The sequence below is a fragment of the Haliaeetus albicilla genome, chromosome 7, assembly GCF_947461875.1.
Source record: "Haliaeetus albicilla chromosome 7, bHalAlb1.1, whole genome shotgun sequence".
Taxonomy (NCBI): domain Eukaryota; kingdom Metazoa; phylum Chordata; class Aves; order Accipitriformes; family Accipitridae; genus Haliaeetus; species Haliaeetus albicilla.
Genome location: NC_091489.1, coordinates 5464128 through 5475120, shown reverse-complemented (window position 1 = coordinate 5475120; position 10993 = coordinate 5464128). Strand labels below are relative to the sequence as shown.

At 56.8% G+C, this 10993-nt stretch overlaps 1 protein-coding gene across 1 annotated transcript; it reads left to right on the top strand.

The window, feature by feature from the left end:
- The first annotated feature begins 6292 nt into the window (after positions 1–6292).
- Positions 6293–10391, top strand: PRR29 (proline rich 29). The gene is made up of 6 exons (XM_069786157.1): positions 6293–6370; positions 6846–6972; positions 8794–8909; positions 9808–9983; positions 10133–10203; positions 10363–10391. Exons 1-6 carry the CDS (start codon positions 6293–6295, stop codon positions 10389–10391), a joined length of 597 nt encoding a protein of 198 aa, XP_069642258.1.
- The last annotated feature ends 602 nt before the right edge of the window (positions 10392–10993 follow it).

Genomic DNA, 10993 nt, shown 5'->3' with positions numbered 1-10993 from the left:
GAGAGGGCAGGAGGGGGCGAAGGAAGGAGGAGGAAAGCCAGGAGCCCAGGGAAGGCGTCTGCGTTAATCTCTTGGGATTAAAGATCCAGCCTTGCACCCCTGGACCACCCAAAATCCTCCTCAACAACTCAGGTGTGGGTGGTGGTGAAAGGAGGGACTGAAAATGGCCGCAAAAGCCCTTGCTGAAGGGTAGAGGGCTGAGGGGGGGGGCTGCACTGCACTTTGGACTGGGGTGGGAGGAAGGTCAACCATTTCTGTTGCTAATTTTAGTAATCTTACGTCATTACCATTTCTTAACGAGGCAGCAGATCACATTAGCTGCTCCTTCTGAAACTTCTCATAATGAGGTACGAAGCCAACGAATGAACCGCTGCTGTTGGTCTGCCATTCAAAGACCTCAATAAGAATTGTTATGTAAATTAAATACCCCTAAAAAAGTGCAAACAAAAGAACTAGGTCCTTAATATTTAAAAGCACTTGTCTGACATTATTAGGAGTGACCGACTCTCCTCTCGGAGGCACAGACCGGCAAAGGCTGAGCTTGTGGTTTTGTTGACACAAAAGGCTGCCGAGACCCGGCCAGACTCATTACCATCTAATAGTTTCCACTGAAATGCAAACACCCAATCTTAATCATTTAATTTTCCAACAGCATATAAACACGCAGTGGGAGGGTGCCTTATCAGACACTGCTAAAGCCAAATAACACAATACCCGATGCAAATAACCCTGTGCCCAAGCCGGCTGCATCGCCCCATGGGCAGCTCCGGCTGCTGCCGGCGAGGTGGGGGGCAGAGGAACAGGATGACGGGGGACGGGGTCTGGTTTGGGGGTGGCGGTGGCCCTGAGCTGCCCAACGTGTCCCCGCAAAGCCAGTTTATTTGGTGCCATCTGGTGGCAAATTGACTGGAGGGTCCCATCCCCAGCTGGTCACTGGAGGGGAGCAGCCCAGTTTCGGAGGTGGCCAGTCTGGTGCCCGTGGTGGGAAAGGCCAGATGGGATTTGCAAAGCATTGCATCGCTGGAGGATGTGCATTGCTCTTCCCTTCCCCAGCAAGCACCCTGTCTGATGGGGGGGTGCGATGGGGAGCAGTGGGGACTCCCCAGGTGATGCCCAACCACCTCCGCCTTCCTGAGCTGGTCCTGCCCTTCCTCCAGACGATGGTGGCTTGACCTCCTACTTGGCACTGGGTGACCTGCCCAGCCCTGCCAGTGTTAGGGCTGTTGCCCTCTTTTGCAGCAGCAAGTGGAAAATAAATGAGGTCAAACTCACTGTGTTGCAAATCGTGGCCAGCCCGGGACCCTCCAGCCCCCTCCAGGCTCCCCACCTGGACCAGCATAAGGGTACGCAATGGTGACAGCGATGGGGATGGTGGTGGCTGGCTGGAGGGGATGGGATGGGAGGATTTGCCTGGGGCACGTTGCTTTGGTGTGGCAGCACAGGCATGCATGGCTGTGGGTGGCAGGGAACAGTGACCGTGGGGCTCCGTGCCCGTGCCGAAGCCCCGGGGAAGCTCCTTGGAGGCTGCCCTCCAGCCACGGGCACTCCCATTAATCCAACGCCAGCGCTGGGATTACTGCTGGTGCATGTCGGTAATTACAAATGACTCAGCCGTTTCCAAAGCAAATGAAGTCAACTCACAGTAATCTTTTTGCAAGTGGCAAATGCTCATTTACTGAGGGCTGGATATTACTAATTGTGTTACCTCCATCCCACCTTACAGCAAAGAAGCAGGGTGTCCCCAGCCCTCGCCAGCAACTTCTTGCTTAATTTTAGGCTCTGTGCAAGGAAACGGTCTGCAAGGGGCAATTCAGAGTAAGAGGAGACCACGGTGGCTGGATGATGGCTCAGGATCTCCTGGAAGGGGCAAGTGGTATTTTTTTGTAATTAGCTTTCAAAATGAGATGCTTTCACCCACTCGTGCTCCTGGACCCACAGAGCATCCCCAAGAGGCGTGTGCCCGAGTGGCTGTGTGTGACAGTGTGATGTAGAGCACAGGGGACAGTGGCTGCAAAGCTGTCACTCCATATCCGGGGTTTGTCTTCATGTGCAATGACAAACTGGTTTTTGGACTGGTTTTTTTATATCCCTTAGGAGCCAGCAGTGATTATGGGGGGGTGTATTGCCTCAGTCATGCTTACTTCATCTTCCATGAGTGTTAGGCAAGGTTGCTGCCGCCTGCCTGTGTTTCCTCATTTTGGGAATCTCTCCGACTCCAGTTTGTTTCCAGGGAAGGGGGATGGCACAAGGGATGTGCCATCACCTCGCTGCCCTCCCCCAGTTATCAGAGGACAGCTCAGTGAGTCATCGGTGCCGGGCCATATCAGAGCACAGCTCATCCGGGCTCGATGCATCTCTGTCCCGGTGTTCCCGGTCTGACAGCCAGCCATCACACTCCGGGTGCCCCAGCTCTGCTGTTAGGCTAATTTGCCAAAGCTTGTTGATACTAAACTTTTATTGCTTGCATTGCGAGCAGAGACCCGCGCAGAGAGAGCATTGTGTGCCTCGGAGGGGCTGGATCACGTTGTGCCTGCTCCAGATGCCTGGGGCAGCATCACGCCCTGCTCCCAGCTTGTGCTGTGGCATCCGCTTGCACCTACGTGGTGCAGATGCTGGGTTCATGTCCAAGGTGGTGGCAGAGGGTGCCTGTCCCTCCTGGTCCCCAGGGGATTGACCCTGTTTTAGGACTGCTGCCTTGGTCTTGACCATGGCCCAAAGCAAAGCTTCTGGTGGAGCCTCTGCCTAACCAGAGGATGGGACTTCGTTCCTGGCCTTGGGTTTGATTTTGGGTGAAGACTTAGGTGAGGGTTTCCAGAACAAGAAACCACAGACTTGCAGTAAGAAAGGGGCTCAAGAACTTCCAAAGTGAGGGCTGCTAGTAAAATTATCTGCTGAGCATCCTCAGGGTCTCTTGGCGCACATCTCAGTCTGGGGGTTGGGTTTGGCAAGGTGGCTCTTACTGGGGACAGCTGAGTCCATCCCCACCAGAACTTTACAATCCTCTGATCCCTCCTGAGCCCTGGTTTTCTATGATGCACACGTGAATGGCTTATATGCCATTACCAAGCACGCCAAGACTGGGAGCATAAACTGATCCTGGGCTGTCACCTCTCCCCAGTGTAGGTGAGTTGGCTGATGGGGGTCCTCACCCCACCTCCTGGGTGAGAAGAAGTGGTATCTCCAGCCGGAGGGTCATTTCTACTGGTGAAAGTTATCTGGGCAGTGTCCTGGGAACTGCACAGCCGCGGCTGCCTTTCTCTGTCCCCATCCCACGTACCCTGACACTTGCATTTCCCTGTGCCCAGACCATGCTTTTCTGGCCAGCACTTATGATGCCACTCAGCATCCATCCATCACCTGGCAGTCGATTATCCTGCTCACCCAAATGGCCATGAGTGCTTCTGCCCAAAGGGGCCTGGGCAGGGATTGTCCCCACGCTGATATCTGCAGCCCTAATTCAATGATGCTGTGCTTTAAAGAAGATTGAGAGCCAGGATGACATGTACGGGTGGGTGAGTGGTCCCCATGTCTCCTGCTCCCTCTCTCTCACTGATGCTCAGACCTTCTCTCTGCATGACAGACATGCTGGGGGACTTAAAAAGGGACATGCCACGGTGACAGGCTGCAGCCAAGTACAGCCCTGCCCACAGCTGAGCCCCTCAGATGCATCGGGGATGTGGGTCACGCTGGACCCACACTTGGTTTGTGCTTGGTTTGGCTCAAGAAAACCTCCCTGGTTTTATGTGAACTCATGCTAAACACCCCCAAATTCCCTTCCTCTCCTCTCCTCTCCTCTCCTCTCCTCTCCTCTCCTCTCCTCTCCTCTCCTCTCCTCTCCTCTCCTCTCCTCTCCTCTCCTCTCCTCTCCTCCTCTACGCAGGAGGACAGCTAATAACACTCCCAAAGGGGCTCAAGCTGCCATGGGGGGCCTGAGGATGTTCAGAGCAGGTCCCCTGCCACCCCTTGTCCCACCACTGGCAGAAGATTTCCTTATGTTCCTTAGCCCTTCACCCCAGCGCTTGAATCCTTCCTACAGATGAGAACAATATTAGCACCAGCAAGACTGATAGCCAGGCTCTGTTCAGAGCAAGGCAGGCTCTGCCAGAAGCAGGGGGTAATCAGCACAGTAATTAAATGTGCAAATAATGGGAATTTGGGAGTTATAACAAAAGGCAGAGAAATAATCTGGAGGGGCTTGGAGAAATTAGGAACACAGAGTAAGATCTAATCAAGCAGAAAATAGCCCGATTGGAGCCAATGGCTGGGGGCTAAGGCAGCCGGCCTCGGAGAGCTCCTCCCCGGCATCTGGGGGTGTCTCCGGTGCTGTTTTGGGGCAGAACAAGAGGTTTTGGAGAGATCTGTTCCTGCTTGATGTGCAGGGCTGGTTGCAGGCTGGGTTCCTGGGAAAAGTTCCCAGATCTGCACTATTGGTGGACAGCAGATTTTAGATGTAATATTGATGGAAATAATCACCCAGAAGAGCAGCCTGGGGAAATGCAGCTGATGGAGGTGGAGGGAAGATACCTGAGGCCAGTGGGAAGTTGGGCTGTTTTGGGGGAGAAAGTGGTTTTTCATTGCAATGGGTTTTCTGGGGCTTAAATATTTTGTGCAGATGTACCGTTCCCAGCCGCAGTGTTTCCTTGAGATGAGCTTGGACACACAAAGCTCTCTGGCCAGGGGGAGATAAACAGAAAACATGAGCTGGTTTTGGTCTGCTGGACACAAATCCCCTTGTGAGCATCCTGGGAGGGACTCGTGGTAGGGGAGAGCAGCAGGCTGGAGCCAGGCTCTGGTGCAATCGATTCGTGCTCATGCTAAGCCTTGCCTGGGTTTCCATGGGAGGAATGTCGTGGCCGGTCATTGCATCCCTGGGGAAGTGGTCCATGAAGCTGGGAGCCAGATCCAGGGCACCCAGCACTGTGCCACAGGCATCCTGGGGACCAGACCTCAGGTGACACCAGCAGGGCTGAGCAACTTCCCCGGCCACTGTGCCTTGGATGTGCACGGGGGGATGTTGTCTCTGAGGACCTGCAAGGGGACATCCCATGGGGTGGAAGGACCTTCTCCCTCCACCAACGGAGACCCCAGACCTGCGGTGCACAGGCAGGGATGCCTCCATCGGACAGCAGGCACTGCAAAGCCTTGAAGATTCAATCCAGCCTGATATCCGAAGCTATCCCAGACTCTCACCCAGACCTGTCTCCCAACGCTCCCTGCAAAAGCACCTCGCCAGGTTTGCTCTGACGTCCCAGAGCCCCCCCAGGCACAGGTGACACGGCTCAGCCCCGCAGGGACACGCTGCAGCTGCCTTGGCCCCTCCAGCTGCTCTCTGCCAGCGCTTGAAAGGACCTTTCAATAAGTCCCAATCAAAGAGGCGGCGTTGTGAGGAACGAGCTGCTCTGATGGGAAAGTGCGTCCTGCCAGCTCTCGCCCCATCCTTGTTTTCTCATTTCCCGAGGAGGTGACTTGGCAGCAGGCTTGAAGATAGCACAAGGGAACAGCCCTTAAACTGCAGATCTTGTTGCCACAGGGTGTTGCAGCTGCTGAAAGTTCACCTGGGCTCAGCAAGGTGTATACAGCAAAGAAAAGGCTGTTAAAGACAGGATCACCTCTGGCTTGGGATGTCCCAGAGCCCCAGATTGCCAAAGCCCGGGAGAAGGTAGCAGGGAACTCTCATGGCATCTTTTCCCTCTTGTCCCCCAGCTGAGCAACCTTTGTTCTGTCCTGGGGTGGCTGCGTTAGGGCTCAGTATCCCCAAATATCTCCCAGATCACAAATGCAGCCCCAGAGACTGGGAAACAGGCACCGAGAGCGTGAGCCACGGGGCAGGAGCAGATCCATATCCCACTGGCCACGATGGATGGGACCTGCAGAGACCACAGGGTACCGGGACCTGGGATTTTAGGAAAGCTCCCAAACCCACAAGCTGTGAGATGCTGCCAGTGGGGCTGAGCAGCCCCAGCACTGGGACTAGATCTCCCCTGCAACTTGGACCAGTAGCAGGGCTTGGATAAACCTGCAGCCCCCTGCTCCCAGCTTGCTTCCCTGTGGGGAAAGTTGTCCTGCAGGCTCAGAAATACCATCAGGGGGGCACAGGCCATCCCTGCCCCACAGCCTTTTGCAGTGTGTGGGGATTATCCTGGGGATATACTGCAGGGAAAACCAGTCCAGGGCTGCTCCTCCGCCGGCCAAACCTCCAGGGAGGGTTTGTTTAGCCCCAGCAGCTATAGCAACAAGCCTTGCTGCCTGCTGCAGCTCTGCTCGCCCCATCGCCCATGTGCCTGCCCAAGCCATGGAGGTGGGGGCAACAAGGGACCCCCATGGGGTCTGGGGAGGCACCTCAGCAGGGACCTACGTCATCCCACACGGGGTAAGCCCTGGAGAGCAGTTCTGTCTCTGGATTTATGGGGCAGTCAGGGGTGACAAGGGTAGGGTGGGGAAAATGGGATGGGGCTGGAGGAGAGAGGGGCTGGAGTCGGGTTTTTGGGTGGGTGCTGGGGTCTGGGGCAGCGAAGCTGTTCTTTGCAATATGCCTCCCTGCTCCCTGCAGACCCTGGCACCCTGGGAAGGCCACTTCTGCATAGGGACATGTTCCCAGGTGTGGGGACTTGCCAGGCATGCAATTCATCCAGGCTTGCAGGGCTGCACCCCTGGAAAGACAGGGGTCAGTGCAAGCCACCCCCTCCTCTGAGGCTCTCCTCCCTGCTCCCCCCGGGGCCAGCATTGCTCTCCTCCCTGCCACCAGCTCCTGTCCCCTCTTCTCCCCGGCTGCCACACTAACAGGGCACTAAATTAAATCAAGAGTGAGAGATCCCCAGGGTTTTCCTTCCCCTCCTGCCTTTCAGATCCGACCAGAGCGATCTCCCCATGGAGCCGTCCCGGTGCCCCAGCAGCCGGTGATGATTCTCCAGCAGCTTCCCGGGACCGTGGCTGCCCTGGCCCCCGCTGCCGGACCCCCGCACATCCGGGAAGGTGCGTGATGGTAGATGTCATAGAGATCAGAGTTAAAACCAGCTTAACTTAATCCTCTTCTTTTTTCCCAGACTTTTCAGGATGAGGGGCAGGCAGGGGGGCTGTGCCCACCCTCCGCAGCCTTGCAGGGCCGGCCACACCACGCTTTGATGGCTGCTTTGCCCCATGGGATGCGATTTTTGGTGGTTTTTACCAACCTTGAAGTCTGGACTGGCTTTGGCCACACCAGGATGCTCTCAGGGAATGGTTTGGGGCTGTTTTTTGAAATCCACCTTTGTTTTACAAAACCTCATTTCACGTGGGCATAGGGAGCATCACCAGGGAAAGCCAGGGTGATACAGGCTTCTTAGCCACTCTAGGTGGGACAGGGGCCAGCCCCCACGGGACGTGCAGGCAGGAGCTAAGACCATCTGTCTATAGGGGCTTCACTCAACTTTGTGCAACCCAGGATCCAGCAATCTGGACTGGAGGAGCAGACAGCAGAGACAGGGGGGCTTGTGGTCCCTGGGACATGCCATGGGCGAAGCTGTGCAGCATTGTGGGGAGGGGGCAAGGTTGAGCTGTCTTTAAAAATACACGGAGGAAAGGGAACGCTGAAAATTGGTGTGGAAAGAAAACGGAGAGACCCCAGCCCGGCCCCTCGCAGCGCTGCAGTGGGGGCTGGCTGCCTTTCCAGTGGGACGGGTGGGATCCATTAAGAGCTGCCAGCCCTTCGCGCGCTTTCTCCTCCCGGTTCAATGCCTGGCTGCTGGCCCGCTCCCTCCTTGCGGCTCCGGCTCCGGCCACCTCCTGGGTTGTGCTGTAATGCTCCTCACTGGTGTGCCGGCTGCCGCCTGGGTGCCCTGGGAGCCCAATCCTGCAGCTGTAAAAGCATTTTGGGATCTGGCACATGGGGCATGGGGATGCCCAATCCCTTTTTTACCCAGGCTTCAGCTAAGAGGGGCTCACAGGTCTCGTGCGCAACGCCAGCAGGATCTCAGAGGCAGCCCCTCCGACAGGTTTACAGGCATTTTGGAGGGGAATTTCACGCCTGCTGCAAATGGGCATGTTTTAACGGGGATGCAGAGCCAGACGCTATGCTTCCTCTGCAGCCGGATTGCCCTCAGCAGCCGCCCCATGGCTTGGGCATCCAGCCAAGGGGACTGGGACAATAACCTGCACGTGCACGGCCGCTCTGGGTCCCAGCTCCTTGTGCGGAGCAAGGCAGGGGCTAGGGAGGCACCGAACATCCCCAGCCTGCACCTCTCCTGGACCCAGCTCCATAGGTGCTTGTTCCTGGGCATGGAGATGGGATCAGCTCCCACGGTCCAGCCCCAGCTCCTGCCTCCTTAAGGGGGTTTCTGAGCTCCCCCCGCGCATGACGTGGTGCAAAGCAGAGCTGACCCTGGCATGCTCCCCGTGCGGTGCCACCCCGAGGACACCAGCTTTGCCGTCTGGTGCCAAGGCAGAGGTTTGCCAAGCCACTGAGTGCTGCCAGGACCGGAGCAATTCTCCTCCGAATGGGTGGAAAGTCTGATGCCTCCAGCACCACTAATCACCTTTTGTGAGCAGCCTTCAGCAAGCCAGACCAGATGTTTAATCACATTGCAAAGAAGAAAAGGCTGAAATATGGCTATTTTAAAGCTTTATCCAAGCAAAATAATTTTTAAATGCCACATGGGCCTTCCAAATTGGGGTGGGGGGAGTCTGGCTTAGCTCCCACTGCTTGGGCACAGGGACAAGCCTCGGTGCCGCCCCATTCCAGGCACTCATCCCATGGCCACATTTCTCATGCCCTTGCTCTGATCTCTCTCTGATGCAGAGCCCCTTACTCTCTGGCAGATTTAATCGAGTTGATGATGATTCAAAACTCCCAAATGCACCAGGTGGTGATGAACAGCCTGGCTGTATCGGCACTGACGTCCTTTGGGTTCGGGCCATCCCCAGCTGCTGCCCAGGTAAGGATCAGGGATGCTGGGTGGGCAAAGGGACTATAGGACCAAAGAGGACCAAAAGGACCAAAGAGGTGGACAAAGGGACCTTTCCAGAGCTGCTCAGGAGAGCGGGATGACCATGTCCTGCTTTGGCACAGCGTGGAACCCCTCCAGGCACAGAAGCTGTGTGGTCTCAGCCCGGCTCAATCCAGGCTCTGCAGCCCCTTGGGGTTTTGGGGCTCTTTGTGCTGGTTTGACCCTCAGCTCCGCCAGCACAGATCACATCCAGGCTGCTCAGAGGCAACTCAGCCCAGCTGAGAAGAGCCAGGATCCTCCCTGTGTGCTGCGGCGCAGGCAGGATGCTGCGGCACAGCGCTGGGCTGCAGCGGCTGAGCAGCGAGGCTGAGCACTATTCATTAGGCAGAATGGCTCTGCAAGGGCTTTCATTTAAAAGTCCATCTCGAACCAAAATCATATTAAACATTTCATCTCCGTGGGGGGAAACAAATGCTGCTTTCTCGGCGGGGGCAAAAACTGGGCTGCAGGCAGCTGCCTTGCTCGCTGCCAGCTGGCATCTCTAGGCATGCACCCTCCCATGCTGCCCGCCCAGTGCCCACCAGTTCACCATGCTAGCCAAGACTGGACCCTGCCTGTCGCATCTCAGCGGCCAGATCAAATGTGCTCTTCCCAAGTACCATTTTGAGGTCCCAGCTGACAGGTCCCCACACTGGCCGACCATGGGGCTTTGTGTGGGATCGAGCCCACAAAGCCAGACCCTGGGAAAGCCAAACCATGCCGGCAGCATCGCAGCCAAGCGTGGCTCCATGGGAATTCTCTCGCTGGTGCTTTGGGGAGCAGTGCCCTAGGGAGATGGCTGCTGAAAGGCTCCTGGCACAGCCCTGCCTTTTGTTCCTCCCTGTAGGTGATGGCGGTGCCTTTGCAGACCGGAGAGGAAGAGGAGGCTGTGGTTTTCCACCATCACTACATCCCCTACCCTGGTCCTACTCCTGTCCTGGCGTGGCCGGTCCCGGCACGGGATCAGGGACCGGCAGCGGTGCGGTACCTGGGCACTGGCTCATTAGCCGAGGACAGGGAGCTGTGAGTAACGAGGGTGCTGCTTTGTGCCACTCGGCACAGGGCTGCATGCATGTTCCTGTGGCCCCTGGTGTAACAGGACTTCCAGTCCAAGCTGGGACACAAGGGGCAATGCCAGGCTGGCACTTACTCCTGTCCTTGCTCCTCTCCAGCAGCGCAGTGCCCCCCCCTCCACCACCCAGCGCCACGGGGACCGTGGGAGCCAACGTCCCGCCGGCAGCGGGTAAAGACACGTTCTCCCCATGTCCTTCAACAGGGGACATCTCGCCCTCAAGTGTCCAGGCAGCCCCTGGTGAAAGGCTGAGCCCTCCTCGCTCCCTCCATCCATTGGATCCTGGGGGTGGCCCTTGCACATCCTCCAGGTCCCCTTTTCTCTCCGCAGAGTACTACGATGTGGAGGAGAGGCTGTGAGCTGCATGATTCCCAAGATCGTTTCTCCTGCACGTCCCAGCGCTCGACCCCAGAAGATCCTGCAGGTGCTGAGCACGGGTGCTCCATGATACCCATAGTTTCGGGGTGGCTCACGGAGTGCATTTTGCTGGGCACATTCGCTTCCTCCCCACGAGTCACCCCAATGCAGGGGCTGTCACAAAACCTGTCACCAAACCCCAGGTGACAGGGTGACCCCAAACAGGGACAGGCTTTATCTCCGTGCTCTGCAGAGGGCTCATGCCCAGCAGGTTAGGTGTGACATCCCAGTCCTGGCTGGACAAAATGTCTCTGCCAAGCCACGAGGACTGTGCAGCACTGGCTGTGCTGTGTCCCCATGGGTGGAGGGGAGTGTAATGCCAGCCCAGGTGGTCCTGGTCTTCATTAGTCCCTTCAGATCTCAATGCAGCACATTGCCTGTAATTAATTTGCTTTGTTAAGAAAGCACCCTGCTGTCACCAATTAAGCATCTGTAATTATCCAGACTGCTGGCTTTGTGCCTGAGTGCAGGGCTCCCTCCAAGCTGGGGGCGGGGGGGAGTGTGAGCCTCTTGCACCTGGGGGCTGGGGGTGTGGGTGTGGGTG

Excerpts from the sequence above, each read along its gene's own strand:
- PRR29 (XM_069786157.1), top strand. The coding sequence starts at position 6,293 with ATGGAGGTGGGGGCAACAAGGGACCCCCATGGGGTCTGGGGAGGCACC. Across the intron at positions 9,984-10,132 it reads TTAGCCGAGGACAGGGAGCT|CAGCGCAGTGCCCCCCCCTC; the intron begins GTGAGTAACGAG and ends GCTCCTCTCCAG. Across the intron at positions 10,204-10,362 it reads CAACGTCCCGCCGGCAGCGG|AGTACTACGATGTGGAGGAG; the intron begins GTAAAGACACGT and ends TTCTCTCCGCAG.